The sequence below is a fragment of the Barbus barbus genome (genome assembly GCF_936440315.1).
Source record: "Barbus barbus genome assembly, chromosome: 24".
Lineage (NCBI taxonomy): Eukaryota > Metazoa > Chordata > Actinopteri > Cypriniformes > Cyprinidae > Barbus > Barbus barbus.
The window spans coordinates 14652339-14676790 of NC_136752.1; the positions used below are offsets into that span (position 1 = coordinate 14652339).

The 24452-nt window shown below is 37.1% G+C and overlaps 1 protein-coding gene across 1 annotated transcript in view; it reads right to left on the reverse strand.

Moving 5' to 3' along the window:
* Nucleotides 1-602: 602 nt before the first annotated feature.
* LOC306843871 (pre-mRNA 3'-end-processing factor FIP1-like) overlaps nucleotides 603-24452 on the reverse strand; it is a 33329-nt gene continuing 9479 nt past the window's right edge. The window contains exons 9-15 of the mRNA XM_079375569.1: nucleotides 23232-23331; nucleotides 23014-23149; nucleotides 12704-12755; nucleotides 7454-7506; nucleotides 5922-6120; nucleotides 1859-2005; nucleotides 603-1106 (exon numbers count right to left, since the gene is read on the reverse strand). Of these exons, the coding sequence (XP_079231695.1) occupies nucleotides 959-1106; nucleotides 1859-2005; nucleotides 5922-6120; nucleotides 7454-7506; nucleotides 12704-12755; nucleotides 23014-23149; nucleotides 23232-23331 (835 nt within the window). The 3' untranslated portion in view covers nucleotides 603-958. The remainder of the gene's footprint in view (nucleotides 1107-1858; nucleotides 2006-5921; nucleotides 6121-7453; nucleotides 7507-12703; nucleotides 12756-23013; nucleotides 23150-23231; nucleotides 23332-24452) is intronic.

The following is a 24452-nucleotide window of genomic DNA, read 5'->3' on the forward strand; positions in this document are numbered from 1 at the left end:
TTTATGCGAAGGAGATGTGTTGCACTGCATGAGGAAAATGGTGGTCACACCAGATACTGACTAATGTTCGGACCCCCCCAGACCCCCCCAATACAGTAAAACTGCACATTTTAGAGTGGCCTTTTATTGTGGCCAGCCTAAGGCACACCTGTGCAATAATCATGCTGTCTAATCAGCATCTTGATATGCCACACCTGTGAGGTGGATGGATTATCTTGGCAAAGGAGAAGTGCTCACTAACACAGATTTAGACAGATTTGTGAACAATATTTGAGAGAAATAGGCCTTTTGTGTACATAGAAAAAGTCTTAGAGTTCAGCTCATGAAAAATGGGGACAAAAACAAAAGTGTTGCGTTTATAATTTTGTTCAGTGTATATATGTTGAAAACATTAGTGCTGGATAATATTGTTGAGATATTTTTTTTTTTCAGGATACTTTGATGAATAGAACATCCAAAACAACAGCATTTATTTGAAATCTAAATATTTTAAGATTATAAATGTCTTTACTGTCAGTGTTGATGACTTTAATGCATCTTTGCTGAATAAAATGTATTAATTTCTTTCTTTCTCCACACCAAATCATGGTTCACACACTGTTTACATTTCTTGATCACGTTTATAATGATTTTGCTTGAACAAAATTAACATTTGGCACAACAAAAATACCATTTTGTATTACCAAAACAATTAAAGTCATTTTAAATAATGAATAAATAAATTAAAAATGGTGTACTCTTCTGACCACCTTTTACTTTTTTTAAATCAAATTTTCAAAAAATTAAATGTTAAATTGCTAAAACGGTAACATAAATTGGCTTATCAAGTGTTTGGCATACGATTAATCAAAGTCTATTCACAGTTGTTTACTCGTGCTCTGACTGGTGACGAGACTAATGATCTTTCACTAAAGACCTCCTACTGGTCAACAAACGGGCTCACCAGCTGGCCAGGGAGTTATTCTGTGGCCTCTGACTGGTTTTCCTGGTTCACACTGCACTCCTCGCTGGGCTCAAGGCTTCCTCGGTTGTGTCTAGAGCGTTTGTGCCTGTGTCTCCTGTGGCTTTCTGCGTCATCACTATCATGACGCCTCCTACTGCTGCCACTAATAAGAGAGACAGAAAGAAGAAGGTCACATGATCTATATATAATGGTTATATAAGATGGTTTGCCCCCAATGAATCAGCTTTGTACGCCTTTTGTGTGTGTTACTCTGCATGATGTGACTGTTGTGGAACTGTAATGGCATGTTTTGTATGTGGACATACTGTACATGCATTTGTTGTGGTGTTTTGTGAATGAATTTGTAAGTGTTTTGGGTATTATATATGAGAAAATTACTTTTTTCCCCTAATTAAGGGACAATATTTATTCATTACTATTAAATTAATTTTCAGGGGTATTTTTACAGTACCTCTAATACAATACAGTAAAATAAAATAAAATCTTTTGACATTACTTGTTCTATGTAGAGTATAATATAATATAATATAATTTAAAAATGCATTTATCTGAACAATTATGGATGCCATTTATATAATCAAAATCAACATCAAATTTAGAAAAGCTCTAAATAATGTCAGTAAACAGAAATGATCTGTTAGAATAAATTTTGACTCTGAAACAGTGAATACAAATGACAGCTACAGGTCACTATGGTGTCAGTAGAGGAATTAAACCCATAACTAGATAGGATTAGAATACAATATTATGAAATATATATCAAATGTTAGATAACATAAAAAAACAGAGGCATTCACTTCAAGGACTTTTTCTGCCTAACATCTAGGGCATTTTAGTCACCTTTGATATTTTTCATTTACTGTCCGGCGCCCTGGTGAATTTTCCTGGCATTACCTGCGTGAGGATCTGTGTTGTTCATTCCGGTCTCGGTGTCGTCTTTCTCGATGTCTGTCTCTCATTCCTTCTCTTCCCGAGCTTTCCCGGTACCTCTCGCTTCCATAATGACTGTGATCCCTGTGTCGAGACACATGCTCCTCCTCACTGCACACACATGTACAAGCACATTTATTAATAATGAGGGAATAATAAGCGCTTCAGTCTATTCTAAAACAGAGTGAGATGACTCGTTAGCTACATAGGTATCCTAATTGTCAAAGAACCTCACAAGTAATCATCTGAAATGCTCAACATAGGCTTAAACATTGTACGCATTGTAGGCTTAAACATTAAGTACTTTATATTCCAATCTAAATAGTTACAGTTTAAATGTAGCTTCCCCAACACTGTTAACATACACAAATTATATAAGAATATATATTATTGTGCATGTTAACAGGGTCACTGTCAGACAAACGCACTGCATCTCTCTTAAATGGCTCAACGTACAGCCGTTATGAAGTACAGTACATTAATGAATGCCTCCAAGTATGCATTTACCACATTCTCTCTCTTTCTCTGTGCACATTCACACAGAAAAAGAAAGACAGACAAAAGAGACAAACTCAATAACCTGATCAATCTGTCTGTAATTAGCAGTCACTTGAAACTTTTGGGTGAACTATCCTTTTAAGTAACCTCTTTGTGCATTTCTCATAGTTAGACAACTGATATCTATGTTACTGTTAGCAGCCACTGCTGCAAGCCCAACATAAATGTTGTGTTTATAAGTCACATGCTGTTACAAATTTTTCATGCTATTTAATAAGGATTAGAACCATATACATGTTCCTCTGGGACTTATACATGTATCAAGGAACAATGAGTAAGACATGTTGTGAGTGTCTGTGTGTGTGTGTGTGTGTGTGTGTGTGTGTGTGAGAGAGAGAGAGAGAGAGAGAGATTACCAATCAGATTAAAAGAGAGAGCGAGATTGAGCGAGGGAAAGGGCTAAGTGAGAAAAGAAGGAAAAAGTTAGTGTGGCAGATTTCTCTGTGTTTATCTTGCTCTTGGGTTCAGCCCTGTTTACACCTGGAATTAACATTCACCTTTGTTGAACCTATCATGAGTGATCAGGCAAAACAAATGACAAAAGGTACCAGTTTAATATTATAAGTATTAAAAAAAAAAAAAATCAAAAACATTTTAAAAACTCATTTTAATTTGCCACAAATGTGATGTTTTGAGCTTAATTAAAGTGCTTTTGTCAAATACATGTATTCCACTTAAAAATGAACTCTACACTATATCACCTATATTCATTCATTTACTTTATCACACAAGATATCCTGTGAAGTCTGCATATAAAAATGTTTACAAGCAGCATTTTTCTTTTAAACTGGCTAAAGTTTAAAATCAATGCAATGTGGTGTTTTGCAGTATTTCTAAACATAACTTAAACATCACTTGTTGGGAGTATAGTAAATATAAATGGACCCTATACAAACCCTGAGAGACACCCCTGAAAGAAAGATTGGACCACAAAACATTTTAGACCCATTGACACTCATATTTATAGCTCATGATCAAATCACTTGAAATGGAACTTACCAGCCATAAACAGGATCTTAGTGTGTGTGATGGATGTAAAGCTCTCTCAGCATGTGCTAAAGTGAGAGAGGTTGTGTATGGTGAACAGAGTTATTGTCGTTCACTCAGCATGTGCCAGACAGTGATGGATTGTGCAGTTTCTATGTGGATATTACATAAAACAGTGATAGAGAAGACAGAGATTTGTCAGTGTATATCAGACAGAGGATCTGAGAGCTGAATGAATATGTTGGTCAGTAGGATCTCTGCTCTCTCTGAGCAAAGGCACAGGCGCAAATCCGCTAACATACCTTCAAAGCCTTGGCATGTGCGGCTATGTGTGGCAAAGTCAGTTTATGTGGTACCATGTCAAAAGTGTGTGTGTCTTCACACAGGCCCAGCAGTGAGTCAGAGGACCCATGTTGAGATTTGGCAGTCATTTTATTTAGCACGTTGACACAATTTTTGATTAAAACAACCCTTAAGGCACAAGAGAGGATATACGGCTACACTTTATTTGAAGGGGTGTGCATAAGACTGACATGACACCTTCATAATCATGACATGACATGAATATGAAGCTTTTTTATGCATGTTTATGACAACTGTCATTAAGTTTCATTCACTCATTTATGTCATTTTTAATGTAAAGATGACATTGAGATGTCTTTGTTATGGGCTAGGGTTAGGGGTAAGGGTAGGGGTAGGGTTAGGTCAAATAATGTCATCTTTGCATTAAAAATGACATAACTGAGTGAATGACAGTTAATGACAGTTGTCATAAACATGCATAAAACCTCCTTCATATTCATGGCATGTGTCATGTCATGATTATGAAGGTGTCATGTCAGTCTTATGCACACCCCTTCAAATAAAGTATTACCGCTTTACCCATTCAGACATCGAGATATGGTAACGCATGTTCATGTGAAGTGAGAGTAAGAGAGAAATGATCTAAAAGAGTGAGAGCATGTTGACTTCATTAGTCTGACAGACCGGTGTGCTTCCCAGCTGTTCTACTGCCCTGTTTTAATCTCAGCTTTCTCCTCATGTGACCTCATACTGCCTCCACAGCAACGAATAATGTTTGTGAGGTCAATGAGAACAAAATATGAATCATCCAAAAGTGAAAATTCTTTCCAAACTGTATTCTTTCTTCTGTAGCACACTAAAGCAGTAATTCTGACGAATGTGTGTTGGTTACTTTGCTGCATTAAGTTACAATGAAAAGGAACTGAAGTTGCCAAGCTTTGAAAAGGATGCAATGCACCATAAAATAAACCATAAAAATGATCCATTAGACTCTATTTTAGGGATGTCACAAGAACTGATACTATGGTACCAAGTCAGTATAAAAATGTCAAAATCCTGCCGGTACTTGTTTTTCTTCAGTAGCATGAGTACCGATGGTATTGAAGGTAGCAACTAGCAAGGCTGCAATTCTTCTGGAACTGTCGGGGCAGGCAGAGCATACGTCTGGAAATGTTTCAGTCGGCCCTCAAAGGGTAAAGAAGAAAAAGTGTCTACAAGCACAAAGAACTACACGTGGAAGATGGTGACAATATATTATGAATAAGATTGTGTGAGATTTAAATGAGAGCACGCAGCTCTGAAAGCACAAGCACTGTGCATGATCACGCACATACATAACTGTCTGACAGCTAACAGCTTGTTCATTCGTTGTGTATCCATCCGCAGAATATCCTTATTAACATTATTGGCTAATATTACTGGTTTAAATAATTGTTGTTTATGTAAATGGTTTTAAAAATATTTTCGGCCTGCCAGTATGTCAGTGAATTTAAACTAATGCTTGCATTCATTGTATAGGTGTGTGCGAGTCCGTGCGTGTGTTATTTGAAGGCCAAGTGCCACTAATGTTGTGTTTTTGTAATGTTAAATAAAATGCAAATGTTTAAGTATTTTTTTCCCGTGATATCGACTTGGTATCGAGTATCATCTACTTTTAGTGGTATCGTACCGACTACTAGAATTTTGGTATCGTGACATCCTTACTCTATTTCACTTCTTCTGGTGCAACACGATAGCTTTGTATGAGTTAATTTATTTTGTTAAGTTTGTTCTTTTATATGAATATAGTATGTTGATTCAGTTCACAAAAAAAAAAAATTAAATCACTCAATGATCTGATCATAACTATCAGTGAGTAATTTCTGTCTGTTGCTCACACAAAGCTGTCATATGGCTTCAGAAGACTTGCAATTTTGTCCTTTTATAATTCTTTTGCTTCGTTTTTCAAGCTTAAAAAGCTCTACACCCGCTGTGGACTAATTGCATGGAAAAAGAAAAACCAGTAATCTACAAATTTCTAGTTTGTGTTTCACAGAGGAATGCAAGTAATGCTGGTTTAGAATGACACAAAGACAAATACTTGCACGGATCTTAAAAACAGCTCCAATTAAAGGTCTATTTAACCTTTCTATATTGAGACTATGGCTGTCTTGACTGATTGGCTGATCGGCTGTCTTACCTTCTGTGATCTTGTGAGGACGGACTGTGTTCTCGATCGGTTTCTCTATACCGCTCTCTCTCCCGCTCTTTTTTGTGTCCTCTATCTCTGGTTTTCTCTCTCACCCTTTCTTTATTATGGCGAGTGTAGTTTTCCCATGCTTTGCCACTGTCTATCACACCTGACCATGAAGCCATGCCCACTGCAGGTGAATACACACCTGGAAAAAAAGAGACATTATTTAACATTATTTTCTATTAACAGAAATCAATACATATCTATTGAAATCTATTGTCAGAAAATGTAATGATAATATATAACTGATAATGTACTGCATTTAATTATTATATTATATTAATATTAATAATTGTTAAATGTGTGAAATATATAATAATTCATTATTACACATACACACAATAATGAATTACAATAGTGACATTAAATATCACTCAAAAAAACTGAGATCAATCTGGCTAGCCCCTAACCTAAGATCTGACATTTTACGATAACACAACAACCATAAAAAAACCTAGTTCAATTCTGTCCCAAAGGCATACCAGTTTTATGCAGCACATTTTTGCTGCATATTTAAACTGCACATTTGTGACAGATGGCAGGGAAACAGCTTGCTATTACTATAACAGCTATTGCTTGATTTCTGCCTCTCTTTTACACACTAACATGCATACAACAATCACTGAAATCTCACAGTGACAATAACTGATTTAGCCTCTTAAGTATGCCCAAATCACTACAACATGTAGAGGTTAACAAGGCCACAGCAGATTTTCTGACATGCTCATTTTTCTGTGTGTGTGTGTGTGTATATGTCCTTGTTAACCTCTGCCTGTAATAATGATGTGTGCTGGACTGCAGTGGAAATGCTTGCAGGGCATTTCTATGCTCAGTGGCTGGAAACGTATCCCTCTACAGTTCAACAGGACGTGTGTGTTTGTGTATGTGTAGTGATGATGAGAGAGTGTTGAGTATGCTAACACTTTGTATGCAGTTCAACTTTCTGTAGTCGCCACCAACCGCATGCCTCCCCATGCATCCTCACATGTACAGAGCTCTGTGATGTGTGTGGCAGTCTGGCTATGTTTGTGTGAGCAGAAACTTTTCTTTTCACTCTTTTGACTGGCGGCCCAGGGTGTTTGATGCTCCAATCAAGACGCTCCAAATGCGGGTTCCAAATTAAATATTTTCTCACTATTCGCTACAAGATGTTAGGCAAATCCACAAGGAAATGTTCCTCAAACACAGACTTAAAACACATATACAAAACATTTCGAGGTTTCCTTTCCCACACACACACATAATTCAGGAGCCAATGAAAACTCAAAATGTTCCATTAGCAAGTATATTTCATTTCCCTTAAGTCGAAAATTTATTGCTTAACCTTTGAACTGCTAAAAATGATGATTATTAAGTTATAACTGGCAAAGAACCAAAGGCTTTTTAGAACAATCATTCAACAAAATATATTCATTATTAAGTTTTACCAAAGATTGCTGGTGAAGTGCACATCTTTTATAAACTTTCAATATTCATACCTGCAGGGAAGGAGTAAGATGTAGCTGAGCGTCGATCATAGCCTCCCGCCAGTCTGTTGTGATTAGAAAGACAACATTAGTGTCGAAAGTGTGGTTCAATCATCCACTATTTTAAATATTTTAAATAGCTTGATTTGTTTTTCTTAAAATCATATGGATTCACATACACAGTCTATCAAATTTTTCTCTTTCACGAAAAAGTGGAACTGTAACGTATGCAATATGATTTACTTTGCCCAAATTGACCTTATGAACAAAACTGAGTGTTAAAAATATATATTACATTACAATTTTAGAGTAATTTGCTCTTACAGCACAGAGCAGTAACACTCCGTTATTTTTAACTAACAACAAAGAGAGAGGAATAAATAGAGCATACCAACAAAACAGGCAAACAGTAAGAGAAAAAAGGGGTAGACAGAACTTTTCACAATGATCAAAAGACTTTCCTCTGTTTCTGAGCTCAATTTCCTCATTGTTTGATGTTACTGGCATTAACTCAAAGTGCAGCATGTGCCCGGTAATGTGCCAGCAGTGTGTGATTATGTGTGCGAGTATGTGAGCAGATACAGCTCAGGCAAACGTGCAATTGGTGATCCATAAACCCTGGCTCCCCGCCCTGCTTCCGGGGCATTCTGCAGGAGTAGAAGTTAAGTGTGTGTATAAGAGAAATCGCATCCAACAGGACTCCTTGTGGTCAGGTGTTGGTTAAAAGTGCACAGTTTTTAATAATATCTCTGGAAAAGATGCTGCTGTTCTGGTTTCTCTTTGTCTTTCTTCCTTCCTCCATCCCACTTCCTCTCTTCTCTTGCTTATGAACCCTTTTAAATTCAGCCAGCTACAATACATGTTCAGTATGTCTTTTTCTGATTCTTGTTCTATATCTATACACAACAGAACAGACAAAAGAAGATGAGAGGAGGAATTTATGATAATCGATGTTAGATGAACTGGCAGTTACAGTCTCATCTCACCCCTGAAGTAAGCCTTACTTAGCACCTGGCTCATTAAGACAGCTAATCACTGCAGAATTTGACCCTAATGGGCTCACACTAATGGCTGTGCAAAGATGCAGCCCAACCAGTAGGCTGCTCTGCATTGCTCTGGTAAGTAAACGTATCAATAAAACAATTATTATTGATATTCCACAACATGTGATGAGGGATTGCTGATGTGGATGACAAGTCTCAAGGCATCTATCAAAACCCAGCATTGAAATCAATTTGCATTTAATATAAAATGATTGTCTTTTCCCTAAAAAGTTGTGGAAAATGGGCTTCCTAAACATGGACTGTGAATTCTTTATGTCGACTGGAGAGCCAAAGCATGATACATTTAAAGCAGAAGGAAAGGTGTTGTGCTTTTGAAATGATGCCCCAGAGAGCCTTGTGGGCTATTTCAGGGGTGTCCCTCAGGGATTTGTATAAGGACCCGTTATATTTACTATATACTCCCAGCACGTGATGTTTAAGTATGAAAAATGAGCATACATGTGACAGAGAGGACAGAAAAAGAGAGAGAAAAAGAAGAAAAGTGAGTTTTTTGGTGTGATGGTATGAGAGGAAGTGATTCATGAATTATACAGTCCTTGGTTGGCAAGGTTTGGATGAACGGAAACGCCTTCAAGGATGTTTGGACTTGGCAGAGAGACTGAGACGTGAGAAGAACCATTCTTTAAACAACAGAAAAAAGAAGGAAAAAGCAAACTTAAGGACCAGGAAAAGGAAAAAAAAAAATTATGGAGCTGGGTTAGAAGATGGTGAAAAAAAGAGTCTAAAAATAGCAAAGAGAATTAGAGATAAAGATGATGAAAATATAACAAAATAATGCCAACAGGGACAGAGATAGGACTTTAAATGCTTAGGTTAATATCATGTTCAACATATTTATAATGCAATATATTATTCTAAAAATGTGTATTTAAATATAAATGCATATAAAATCAGGAATATATCTATAGTAATGTGTGCTATATTTATACATTTAAAATAAATAAATAAATATTTTTCTAAAACAAAATAAATTATTTTAAATAAATAATAAATATACAAAATTAATAATAATTTTGAAACGATCTCCCAGAGAGCATTTCAGGGGTGTCCCTCATGGCTTTGTATAAGGACCCTTTTTATTTACTATACATTATTTACTATATACTGTCCTGCACGCACGCACACACACGCACACACACACACACACACACACACACACACACAATAAACCAATTGGCACTGAACCACACGAATGTTCTGCAGATGATGATGCCTGTCAAACTGTGAAGGGGAGTGAATTTAGAAATAAAGTAAGAGGGAGATAGACAGGCCAAGACTTGGCTGTTTGTCTTGGGGAGAAAGGGAGGAAGAGTATGAGGCATAGATGGATGGGGAGTTCTGGATGCCTGTAAACAGGAGGCCGGAGGCACAAACATGGCCACCCTGTCTGTGTCTCTCTCTGCCTTATTTGGCATTTGACTCGGTCAGGGACGGCTTTTTAACTGTATTTTAGTCCTAAGAAGATAAGTTATAGCATCAGAGAGCTGAGAAGCAAATGAGTACATGTACAAAGACACACACACACTTAACCACCTTAAACACACGTTTGATAGCTTCCAAGCAAAGGATGAGCTGAAAGAGCTGGATCAAACTGAATAAGTAATTCTGTGTGTACAGAAGAAAGACAGTCACAGTGGATTAACTGAAGCAGATGGAAGTTTAGTGCTTTTGTCTTGATTTCTCTTCTTCTAAGTCTGGAGTGAAACTTTGATGAGCTGCCCTACATACTGCAGGCAGGAATAGAGACAGAAGTAACGACTCTGACAGAGCGGTACAGCTTTTGTAGTTGCAGCCTAGTTTTACTGTCCCATAAACTCCATGAAGGCTGCCAATCACAGCTTTAGGAAGAGTCAATCATCTCTGTCATGAGGGACACAATGCTTGAGTCCCATAACTTTTAAACTTACATAACTTTCTTGCTTCAATCTCATGGGCATCTTTTTTTTTCTTCAGATTTATGTGATGTTTCCTTTTGGTAGTGACAATTTATCACATAGCAGTCTGCTATAAGATAATATTGTGCCCACTGGTTGTATCATTTATTTTGCATGTGATGTTTGGGTTGTTTTAGCACGATTCATTAATTATGCTAATTAGATAATGTAGCAAATACATTTCCCATTTAAACGTTATGCTATTTAAACTAAAATGTCTTTTTTTTGGCCTATTGCTTGATTTCTGAAGATGGTAATAGAGGTTATAAAAATTACTATATGTTTCCATTCAAGTTGCGAAATATGCACTGCTGATAAGAGAAATTAAGACAGAAATACTTAAGAAATTAATCCTTTTATTCAGTATGGACGCATTAAACAGATTAAAAGTGATAGTCATGACATTTACAATGTTAGGCTATGTTCACACTTGGCGTCTTTTTTGAAGCTGCCAGCGTCTGTTTTACATTATAATTCTATGGAGTAAACAGTGTTTTCAAAAAAGTCCTGAGCGCTTTTTAAAACGCCACCGCCGGCGTCTTTTTCTGCAGCTCAAGACGTCTTTTCAAGTTGAAAAAAGTTCAACTTTTCTGAAAAAAAAACAAAAAAAAAAACGCCCTACATCAAGCACCTTTTTGACAGCTGACCAATGACAAGCGAGTGGTGAGTCGTTTCCATAACAACAAAACAACTAGAAAGTTGCTCCACAGGGAGTTGTATGAAATTGTTGGAAGCACCATACAGTTTCCTTCCCCGTATAACGTCGTGCTCCCACAAACCTCAACCTCCCCGTTAAATTCAAAAGCCAACGCAAACTTCAAAAGCCGACATTTCTGCAGCACACAGCGCTAGGCTACCATTGCAGCTGTTGTTATAGCAACAAAAGACGTAACTTTTGTAACCAAAATGCTGCCAGCTTTTTATTTTACTAAAAAAAGTGCTTGTCAACATTTTCTAGTCAAAAAAGACGCCGGGTGTGAACACGCCCTTAGAGAACATTTCAAATAAATGCTGCTTTTTGAACTTTCTATTGAATACTGGAAAAGCATCATGGTTTCCACAAAAATATTATGCAGTGCAACTGTTAATAATAGTTTTACTGTTAATAATAATCAGTGCAACAGTGATAATAAGAAGTGTTTCTTGAACACCAAATCAGCATAGTATAATGATTTCTGAAGGATTGTGTGACACTGAAGACTCAAAGGCTGCTAGAAATTCAGCTTTGTCATCACAAAAATAAGTTACATTTGAATATATATATATATATATATATTAATAACAGTAATTGTGATGTCACTGTATTACTGCTAAAATATTTAATCACCTCAAATAAAAAATACATCAATTTAGATTAGTTTATAGGCATTTCGGATTTTTTTTCTTATCTTGGTGTTTTTAATAAATTCTTATGCTATATCTCAATTTGCATAAAGTGTATGGATGGACACTCAATTATTGGCTTTATTTGAATATCAACTGATATTCAGGTGTTCCGAGACACAGGTCTGCAACAACGTAACGTTATTAAGGCCCCATTTACACTACTGCGTTTTCGTTTTAAAATGCATAATTTATGTCGAAAATGGAAACACTGCAGACCCCGTTTTAGTTTGAAAACTCCGGGATAGCGTTTCAGTGTAAATGAACCAAAATGGAGACTTCTGAAAACGATGGCGTGGCTGCCCACATTTGCTCTGCGTATCCTTGACAACCGTGTAAACAATAACATCATCCTCGTTGTTGTATCCATAGATATGTATGGGTAGATTCCCCATTTGACCTCTCCAAGCACGTAAACGCGTCCACCATCTAAATAATAGGGAATCTACCTATACATATCTATGGTTGTACCTACATGAATGGTCACGTGACATGTGTTTTCGGTTCTGTAGTGTAGACAGAGATCTTTTCTGAAAAGCAACGGAAATGCCAGTGTAGACGGGGATCGTTTTCATTCTAAAATGCCGTTTTAAAACGAAAATGCACTAGTGTAAATGGGGCCTAAGTTTCTTTCACAAGCTCTACCTCTTTCTCTCTCCCTTTCTTTCTCGGTCTTTCTTTTTCTCCTTCTTTTGCCTGTATAGTGACTTGCTATGTTCTTGCTTTCTCTGTCTGCTACCTCTCCTCTGTCTTTCTCTCCAATTTCTATATGACACCAACCTGGACACATATACACACATGATCCATATATCATAAACCTTGCTATAATTCTTAACGATCAATCAGTAATAAAAATTAAAAAAAAACACACGAACACTTACCTATCTAATGGTGGTATCATAGGAGGAGGGGTACCAGGGGGTAGTGGGAAACCTGAAACGGCAGGCATAAACAGATGTCATGTGAATAATGATATGGTGAAATCAAAGCTGTAAGCATGAAAAAGGAGAAATATTAAAATCATAAGAGTATATGTAGTCCAAATGTTCAACTGTCTTCATATGATTTCATTTATTATAGAAAATGCATGTTTGTGTCTGTGTGCGTATGTCCAGATGTTGTGACTTCAAATGACTCAACACACACACACTCAATGACACATCCAGACAGAATTCAACAAACGCAGTGGCCTGCAACTTTTACTGCCCCGCTAACCATAACGCCCTCCCTTAAACACGTGCGTGAAACAAATGGGCCTTCGCAGCATTCCAAAAAACACATTCTCCATCACATGGCTGAGGCACACTTATCTGCTTTGATCACACTCACAAACATTCATGCACATCTGGGCACCATCCCCTTTTGTTTTTCCATGGACCCCTGATGGGAGCCAACTCCAAAAGAGAGTTTTCAACAACAACAAAAATGACAAAAAAAAGGATAAAGAAAAACAGTAATTTGAGGAACACAGAAGTCACGCAGCTACGGCTAACACAGAACGAGGCAGAAATGCAGCGTTCCCTTCCAACGCATGTATCCTCTCACACGGAGCCTCGCAAATCATCTGTGTTGTCCTTGAAACTTCAGAGTCCTCTAAGAAAGTAGGTTCTTTGTGAACTATGCCCTAAACTACTCTTTTTTCAGTCTGACTGTGGATGCTATGCTAATTTATGTCAGAGATCTGTTGCAAGCTCTAAAATAGTTCAGTAAGATCACAGATCTGCTTCTAGTGCATATTAACAGATACTCCAAACACTGTTTCTATGCCATATAAATTTGCCAATGTGTATTTTGAGCAAAAAGTTTGGTTCAAATATGTTTTTGAAATGTTTCTATACATCAAAGAATTGATCATTCTTAATCAGAAAATCAGCATATTAGAATTTCTAAAGGATCATGTGACACTGAAGACTGGAGTAATGACTGCTGAAAATTCAGTTTTGCCATAACAGAAATAAATTACATTTTAAAATATATTAAAATGGAAACGTTATAGTTATAACAATAATAGTTCACAATATTAGTGTTTTGGTCTAATAAATGCAGCCTTGGTGAGCATAAAAGACTTCTTTCCAAAACACATGAAAGAAAAAATCTTAAATATTAGGTTATTCATGTTCATTCAAAATGCAGACAATGTAGAATCTAAAATGTATAAATCTAGATTAAGAAATGCTGTGAAAGTATTGTGCATTCTTGGTTCATGTTATGCTATTGCATTACCAATAGTGTCAAGAAATAGAACTTTACTAGTGTTTCAATATTAATTCACAATGAATGAATGAATGAAACAAATGTCTTTACATTTTAGTGTGACAGTTAACATACAGTATCATGAAGTACTTCACAAGTTAGCATTTGTGTTTTTCATATTTCTTGATTTTATTTTTATTTTTCATTTTTCTTTTAGGTTAGAAGTTTTTATATTTTGGGTAGCTGGACCTTTTATTGAAAAGATATATTGTGTAAAGATACTTTATGAATGTTTACAACCATTAATGTCCTCTAAAGGAATAAAAGTGGATCACTGGACTCTTTTTGTACAAAAATATTTAGACTATCAGTACAAAAATGTAAAATACAAATCCTCTACTAACAAATCTGTCATTAAAATTATGATTTGAATGAAAAAAAGCTCTCACTCCTCCACAACCCCATTTAATCAAAACATTCCTCTCCTAACAACTGGCTCTCTCCTGCTTTTCCCCCTCTCTCTTTCAGAACAGCTGGGTCATTCAGCACATTTCTAGTGCCACGATTCTGCTGGCATGGCACTTTTTCTTTCTTCCCGGCCCTGAGCTATTTTTAGCCACACGCAGCACATTAACAACACAAAAGGAACAGTGTGGCCGTAACGGGACAGTGATATCCGCAGGGGGCGCGAGTCAAAATGAGAGGCCTATAACTTAAAGATGGGGAGGTGGGCGTCTACGATAAAACGAAAATAGCTAGTTTTGGATTAAAAGCTGAACTTCAAAGGCTGGGCCTGACCAGGAAGTTTGATATTTTGACTGTATTAAAAAGGATGAGTGGGTCCTGGAAAACGGGATAATGGGCGAATCTGTCAGTGAGAGGTCTGAAGGGGCCGGAGGAGGGGTGGCTGGATTTGGTAGAAAGTGATTTCTGATGGGTTAAGAGAGTTAAGAGAGCTCAACTATAGACTTCCTGTCGAAAGTGTGGAGGAGCAACATCTGAGCAGGAAGTTAGGCGAACTGACAGCCAGCAGGCCTGCGCTGCAGAGGAAAACCTGGAGAGAATTACACACACCTGGATACAGATGCACCAGCTCAAGCTCATATGTTGTCAAACTCCTACAGAGACACATGCACGCTCAATATTTAGTCGCTGTCAAATGAAACACGCACAGCTGCTGCAGCTCATCTGGTTTAGCACCTGAAATCTAACCTTGAACCTTAAGCACACAAAGCATTTTGGGGCATTTCACAGCGTTTTGAATCACAGCAGTGTGCAATATATATATATTTTTTTTTTTTTTTTTTTGTTAACAACTGTTTACTGCGTTTTATTCCTTGGAACAGTAGCCCAAAACAAAAAGCAACTGTACAAATTTAAAACCCATCCCACCCCTTAGAAAATAAATAAAAAAATAGCATAAAATAAATAATAATAATAAACATTCATTTATATTAATAGCTAGAACAAATAACAATAAAATAATTCTTACAAAGATTTTAGAAGACAACATTAAAAGCTGAATGCCATGAATTTACAGTTTTCACGTTAGATCCATGTATACGAGAAGTAGAGAGTTCCATTGAGATAATGTCCAACAAATACACAGTCCAGGTTCTTCTGTCCATTGTGTGAGGAGGATTCCAACAGTTGACTAGCAATTTTTTTTGCTGCTGTGAGAGCAGCTAACAGTAAAGATCTTTGTTGGATGGACAAGGTGAAGCCCCAAAAGTCATTCGTGAAAAAATGGCACGGAGTCAAACATATCTCAGTACCCAACAAATATGATAGGTCCAGTGAGAGCTGAGTCCAAAAATGTGAGAGAGAGGGGCACTCCTCCCAAAAATGCAAAAACGTGCCTAAAACTCCTTGGGAACAGAGGTTGCACTTAGGAGAAGACGACAGATTCATATAAAAACATTTCACTGGAGTCAATTAAACCCTATGCAGCAATTTCCAATGAATCATTTGGTGATTAGGGTTTTTAGAAGACAATTTAAACCCCATACCTGATCGGAAAATAAAACATGCACATCCTCATTAAGATCCTTAGCCCAAACAGTTGTAATAGATAAAGGATTGTATGAATGCTCAAGAAGAAAGAGATAGATGACTGAAGCAGAGGAGGGAGATTCCTCAGAAGGAAGGATTAGTTTGCGCAAAGGGTGAACAGGCAGTTGAGATTATATTGAGTTTTAAGATTCTGGAAGCATTTTAAACCACTATCATTAGAGATATCTCTGAGAGTGTTTACTTTATTATGAGTCCATTGCAGACAATGAAATGGAGTACTGCCTGAAAAAAGGTTATTATTGTGGCAAATAGGCGAATGCCTATCCCATTTTGTAACTAGTTGTGAACATCTTTCAACATCCCTCCATGTGGAGAGGAGATGGGCTACAATGGAACCAAACCAAGATTTACACTGCCTAAGCGGAACTCCCAAAAAACAAGATGCTTTAATTTATACGGATAAACAATAGATTCCTCAATTGCTCTCCAAGACACAGCAGCGTCAGGATCAATCCAAACTGCTAAAGGGCGGAGGGAAGAGGCTTGAGCATACAGTCTTAAAATTAGGGAAAGAGAGACTACATCATTGTAAGGTAGTCAATTTAATACGAAAATATTAGAAATAGTTTCAGATTGTCAGACCGCTTGAGTTAAGGGTTCCAAGGACAGGGCAAATAACAAAGGAGAAAGCGGGCAACCCTGACGAGTACCTCGATGTATAAAGAATGGGTTAGAGCGAACAGCACCTGGGAGAACAGTGGCTGCTGGACTGGCATACAGAACTTTGATCATATTTATGAAACTCGATCCCAGACCCAGATGCTGTAGAACAGTCCATAAATATTTCCATTCTAGCTGGTCCAAAGCTCTCATCGCATCTAGAGATAATACTGCGCAGAGGGAGGATAAACTACTATTTAAATTAATAATATGATATAATCTGCGTAAATTATCCGAAGCTGAGAGAGATTTAATGAATCCTGTTTGGTCATGATGAACTAGTCGATTCATAAATTTCTCTAGACGACAAGATAGTACTTTAGCATATAACATCAGTCCCTATAAAAGAAAGTGACCGGTAACTAGAACAGGAAGTCGGATCTTTCTTTTTTTAACAAGAGAGAAATAACAGCTATATTAATAGATGGGTGAAATGAGCCTCAAGTAACTGAAAAATTTATCATATCTAACATGAGGGGGCCTAAATCTGACCAAAAAGTAGTATACAATTTGATTGGAATGCCATCTATGCCTGGGGATTTCCCCTTGTTCATAGATCCAATTGCTGACTCCAGCTCCTGAAGAGAGATCGCTTCAGCCAGGTATTCCGAATCTGAATCTGACAGCCTAGGTAAATCAAGGTTGGACAGAAACGATGTAAAAGAGTCAGGGTCACTATCAGCAGAAGAAGTATGAGTGAAAGTAAGAGTGAAAGGCCATATTAATGTAATTTGGGTCTGTCATCATGAGCCCAGATTGGGATTTCACTGCTTAAATATTAGCAAACTTTTCACTGTTGCGTAATCTTAGAGCTAAAAGGTGGCTTGGTCTACTCCCTTGAAAATAATAATTCTGCCTGGATCTTTGGATCAGGAATTCTGCCCTGGATCTCAGTAATGAATTGAGTTCGGACCTAACCGCCATGATTTTACCGAGTGTATTGTCTGAGAAACAACGCTGATTATCTCTGGTCAAATTCTGGAGCTGTGATTCCAGTTCAAATATCTTTTTGTGTCGGTTGTTCTGAAGGAAATAGGAGTCATATGAGATTGAGTTATTCCTTATAAATCCTTTAACTGCATTCCAAAGTGTTCGAGGATCATCCACTGAACCTTGGTTCATTTTAATAAACTCAGTAAATTTATTTCAGAATTGTCTGCAAAAATTTCCATCCTGTAATAATTTAGGGTTAAATCGTCATCTCGTGGCACAAGATAGCCGAGGGATCAAAGATAATCTGCACAAATTTTCATCATGATCCGACAAAGATAAGGAACAGATATCGGCATCACGAACAGCTGAAGATAAAGAAGTAGAAATGAAAATAGTCAATTCGCGAATAGGATTTATGAGTAGCAGAAAAGAAAGTGAAAGACTTAGCAGAAGGCTTTAATAAACGCCAACTATCCACCAACGAGGATGAGGTTACACATTGCCGAAGTTTGTCAGAACACAAAGCTTGAGAGTGTGATTCCTTTGGTCCAGATCTATCTAGGATTTGCAACATTACAGAATTCGCATCTGCACCCAATACAATTTCAAAATATGAAAACTTCAAGAGATAGGTTGACAAAACAGAGAAAAAAGTAGGGTCAGGAATACAAGGGGCATAAACTGAGAGAAATACAATATTCAAATTCTACACTATTGTTTTTATGCGTGTTATTCTACCATCTACAGTTGAAACCAGATATTTACATACACTTCAGAAAAAAACACAAAAACTTTTTTTTCTTTACTGTCAAACATTAAATCAGAGTAAACTTTTTCTGTTTTAGATTAATAAATATTAACATATTTTCTGCATTTGTTAAATGTCAGAATCGAGCGAGGGAGAATTTTTATGTATTTTTTTTATCACTTTCATCAAAGTCAGAAGTATACATACACTAAGTTTGTGTCTTTAAACAAAAAGAAAACTCCAGATGATTCCATTCTGAGTTTAAGAAGCTTCTGATAGGTTAATTGATTCAATTTGAGTCAATTTGAGTTAATCCTGTGGATGCATATAAAGGCACACCTAAAACACAGAGCCTCTTTCTTTGACATCATGGGAAAATCAAGAGAAATCAACCAAGACATCAGGAAAAGAATTGTGGACCTCCACAAGTGTGACTCATCCTTAGGTGCAATTTCCAGATGCCTGAAGGTCCCACGTTCATCCGTTCAGACAATAATATGCAAGTATAAAAAACATGGGAATGTACAACCATCATACCGCTCAGGAAGGAGACGGATTCTGAGTCTCAGAGAGGAACGTTTTTTGGTGCGAAATGTGCGAATCAACCCCAGGACAACAGCAAAAGACCTTGTGAAGATGCTGGCTGAAACTGGTAAGACAGTGTCCTTATCCACAGTAAAACGAGTCCTGTACCACCATGAGCTGAAAGGTTACTCTGGGAGGAGAAAGCCATTACTTCAAAAACACCATAAAAAAGCTAGACTACAGTTTGCAACTGCACATGGGGACAAAAATCTTAATTTCTGAAGACATGTCCTGTGGTCTGACGAAACAAAAATTGAACAGTTCGGCCATAATTATAAACGGTATATTTGGAGGAAAAAGGGCGAAGCTTTGAAGCCTCAGAACACCATCCCAACTGTGAAGTATGGGGGTGGTAGTATAATATTGTGGGGCTGCTTTGCTGCAGAAGGGACTGGTGCACTTCACAAAATAGATGGCATCATGAGAAAAGAAAATTTTGTGGATATATTGAAGCAACATCTGAAGACATCAGCCAGGAAGTTAAAGCTTGGGCACAAATGGGTCTTCCAAATGGACAATGACCCCAAGCATACCTCCAAATTAGTTACAAAGTGGCTTAAGGACAACAAAGTCAAGGTATTGGAGTGGCCATCACAAAGCCCTGATCTCAATCCCATAGAAAATTTGTGGGCGGCACTGAAAAGGCGAGTGCGAGCAAGAAGGCCTACAAACCTAACCCAGTTACACCAGTTCTGTCAAGAGGAGTGGGCCAAAATTCCAGCAAACTATTGTAGAAAGCTTGAGGAAGGATACCCAAAACGTTTGGCCCAAGTGAAACAGTTTCGGGGCAATTCTACCAAATACTAAGGAAGTGTATGTATACTTCTGACTTTGATGAAAGTGATAAAAAAAAATAAAAAAAAAATTCTCCCTCGCTCGATTCTGACATTTAACAAATGCAAAAAATATGTTAATATTTATTGATATAAAACAGAAAAAGTTTACTCTGATTTAATGTTTGACAGTAAAGAAAAAAAAGTTTTTGTGTTTTTTTCTGAAGTGTATGTAAATATCTGGTTTCAACTGTATATCACAACCTTTATCTAAAATAGTAATATTTAAAGTCCTCCGGACCAATATTAGGACACCCTTGGTTTTAGTATCCGAAGAGGAGTGAGATGCCACTTCATAAAACGTATTATTACACAGGATCCATGTATATCCTCCTCTTTCAAATGGGATTCTTGAACTAACACTATATCAATCTTTCTTCTTCGCAAAAAATCCAGAAAACCTGTAACGTTTGTGAGGGCCATTTAGCCCATTAATATTACAACTCAGAATATTAAGTTCAGTCATAGGTATCAAACTAAATTACTGCATAAGACAAAATACTTTGAGAATGACCTTCAGCGTTGCAGGATAAAGGAGAAAATTCTGGATTCTCATCTCCTTTCTAACTAGCACAAATGCACTACTTCTTTTTGCGGCGACCAGAGAAAAATCTGGAAAGAAAGACAGCGTTGCTCCGTCGGAAGTTTTCACCGGGGCATGAAGTCTGGTGGCCCGCAGAATGAGCTCCCTGTCCGTGTACCGCAGCAGTTTAAAGATTTAGCGCGATCTGAGGAGATCCTTGTGTACATGCGATACGCTCGCTCCACTTCAATCTCTATGCCCACCAGAGACGGGAGCCACGTCGGTAGAGATCTTTTCAAAAAGCCCAGAGGGTCGTCCTTTTCGGAACCTTCAGGCAATCCAACCAGACGCAAATTGTTGAGCCTATTGCGATCCTGTAAGTCCACAACCTGTTGCTCGAGTGCGGCAACGTGCCTATCGTGATATGTGACAACTTTCTTTTGTTCTCTCATCTCCCCTGTAAGAAGATCCAGTTTAGAGCATAGCGACTGAACAACTGACATGTGAGAAGCGCATCGCCATCAACTCGGTTCTTAGAATGTCCTCAAAATGTGTAACAGTGTTTGCCATATTGTCCATCATATCGCTCGCGGTCGGTGGCTTGAATTTCTTCTTAATCGGTGAAGCCGACAGAGACAACTCCCGCTGTTTACGACTGTATGCCATCAAATAAAGCACCACCAATGAATAAAACTTAAAATAAAATAAAAAATCAGCAAAAAGAGGCCAAACGTACGGAGCTCTACTCAAGTACGACTAGGTTCATGAGCACGTCACGTGACTCCAGTGTGCAATATTTTAACACAGAAAACACATTAACAAACTACTTCATGGGGCAATAGAGGCACATTCAGTTCTGTTTGCTATACCATACCATGTAAAAAATAATGCTTACATTTTAAGTAGACCAATAAGACTTGTGTTTAGGATATTTAGGATCTCAGAACATAGCAGGTTGCTCAACATGGGTGTGAATCAATCACATGCTGGATAACTGTTGTCATGCAACCACAAATTCCCTACGGATGACCATATGCACAATGCAGTACAATGAAAACATATCAACATGACCTTTGACCTCCCCTGTGCTGGTCTGGTCAAAAAAGGTCCAGCCACATGGATCAAAATAAGACTCTTATGCTCATCAAGGCTGCATTTATTTGATTAAAAACACAGTAATATTTCATTATATATTATTACAAATTAAATAGTGCTGTCAAATGATTAATCATGATTAATCACATCCAAAATAAAAGTTTTTTGTTTACAGAATACATGTGTGTGTACTCTGGACCACGCTCTGGACTCATGTGACCCTGGACCACAAAACCAGTTATAAGGGTCAATATTTTTGAAACTGAGATTTATATATCATCATAAGCTTTCCATGGATGTATGGTTTGTTAGGGTAGGACAATATTTGGCTGAGATACAACTATTTGAAAATCTGGAATCTAAGTGTGCAAAAAAATCTAAATATTGAGAAAAATCGCCTTTAAAGCTGTCCAAATGAAGTTCTTAGCAATGCATATTACTAATCAAAATTTAAGTTTTGATAAATTTACAATAGGAAATTTACAAAATATCTTCATGGAACATGATCTTTACTTAATGTCCTAATGATTTTTGGCATAAAAGAAAAATTTATAATTTTGACCAATAAAATGTATTGTTGGCTATTGCTACAAATATCCCCGTGCTACTTATGACTGGTTTTGTGCTCCAGGGTCACATATTTAAGAAAAATATGTTATGTTTATATGATAAATATATTTATATAAAATATTAATTATATGAATATAAATATATACAAGTAAATATTTTCAAAATACATACTGTATGTGTGTGTGTGTCTTTATATATACATAATAGATATACACAGCACACACACATATATTCTGTAAACAAAAACTTTTATTTTGGATGTGATTAATCGCGATTAATCGTTTGGCAACACTAAAATTAAAATAACGGTTTTCTATTTTAATATATTTTAAAATGCAATTTATTCCTGTGATAACAAAGCTGAATTTTCAGCAGCCATTATTCCCAGTCTTCAGTGTCACATGATCCTTCAGATCATGCTGATTTGATGCATAAAAAATATTTCTTATCAATGTTAAAAAAAACTGTTTTGAACTATTTTAAAAGAACAGCATTTAAAAAAATATATAAATATTTTGTTGCATTATAAATGTCTTTACTGTCACTTTTGATCAATTTAATACACACTTGATGAAGAAAAGTATAAATTTTCTATTGTTTTTTGTTGTTTTTTTATTGACGCCAAACTTTTGAACAGAAATGTATTATATTATCATTTAATAAGCAAACATATTCAGAAACATAGCATAAAAATCTTTAATTTAATTTTATTAATAGTATTATGAGGATTGACCCGCTGGTTATGAGAATAATCTGATTTACATTTAATAAGCTGGTTAATATGCTGCACTGTGTCACTGTCTGATGTGTTCTGCTTGATTTTGTAACTATTAGAAGTGAAAAATTTGCTCAAGAACAAGCTGAATAAAAACCTGCAATGTTGTAACATTCACATGCTATTACGTCACTACACACACAGCAAAAACATGTCCCTTTTCTGCTGACACAAGTGAGTGTGCATGAGTGTACAGCACATACCGGGTGGTGGTGGTATGAGGGGTGGTGTGGTGCCGATGGAGGGAGGAGGAAAAGGTGGAGGTGGGATATTGGGAGGAAAGAAGGGCAACAGCTTTGGGGAAGATAGCTCTGTGTCCGAGGACTGCTCTGACACGACCTGAAATCACACAGATATATGAGATCAGTACTCTATTTATAGTGATTCACTCTTTGTGTCCATCAAGCACGCAAAAACACACCTGGATGTTATTTTCATCAGCGCTGTGACGTCTTCTGCCTTCCACTCGACTGATGGTCCCTGCTTGTCCTCCGATAACATTGATCGAACCACTCAATTTCCTGCATTCACAGCCACACGCATAAATCAAAGTCAGATCATTATGTTGAGTCCATATGTGTGAGTGAGGAGGATGAAATGTGCGCTGCACACAGCAAGCTGAACACAAAAGATCCTGGATCCTTTTTTGCGCTATAGGACACTTGGCACACACAGAATCGCATGCAATCTCAGTCAATGCTATTTTCCTGCTGATCTGGGAAATCTCATCTGATGTGCTCGACAATATTTTTAGCTCATGTACACACAGCAGTTACACACTTGCGCGAATGTGAAGTAGTCGTCACCATTCATAAATATTCAAGTCCCCTGAAACAAGGCTACAAATACTCTCAGTAATGCACAAATGAACTAGGCAATAACCTATTTCAGTCACTAATAATTAATCAGACAGAACGGAGCACATTAATACTGCATTAAACATTATGCATGCTCCAAGAAAAGTAAGCATTCAAGAGTCTAAGTAACACGGCCAACTTGTCTGCAGAAGTCTCTCTTATCGTTTCTGTCTTGCTGGGGGAAGTTTGGGACAGTTTCAACTATGTGGGAAATAATACACATTAAAATGTAAACGCTTGAAATTGACAGACTTCTGGAGTTTCACCTGCTTTCAGCAGACACGACAGTGGATTTAAGTGCTACCCTCTCATAATTTTTTAAAAAGGACATAAAAAATTCACACCCCAGCCCTGGCTCTGCTCTCATCGCATGTTCTCTGTATTTTTAATCTTAGCAATGTACGTCATGGAGTAAACATTTTAGACACATTTCTTCATTTAAAAGGATAGTTCACCTAAAAATAAAAATTCTGTCATCATTTCCACACAAAAAAGATATTTTCAGAATGCTGGTAACCAAACAGTTTTGCGTACCATTGACTGCAATTGACCGTTCGCAAAGAGCTTGATTGACAGGCGATCTGACCAATCAGAACGCATAGAAATACATGTGATAATGGGGTAAAAAAGATCAACTAAATTGAGACTTTTTCAATGTAACTAAATATATGTGCGGAGGGTTAAGCTGTGCTGTTGTTGGCTGCCATGGTAACGACAATAAGCTAAAGTATTCCTTTAAATTACTTGTTTTGCGTACCACAAAATTTACCATGTCCGGCGCTGTA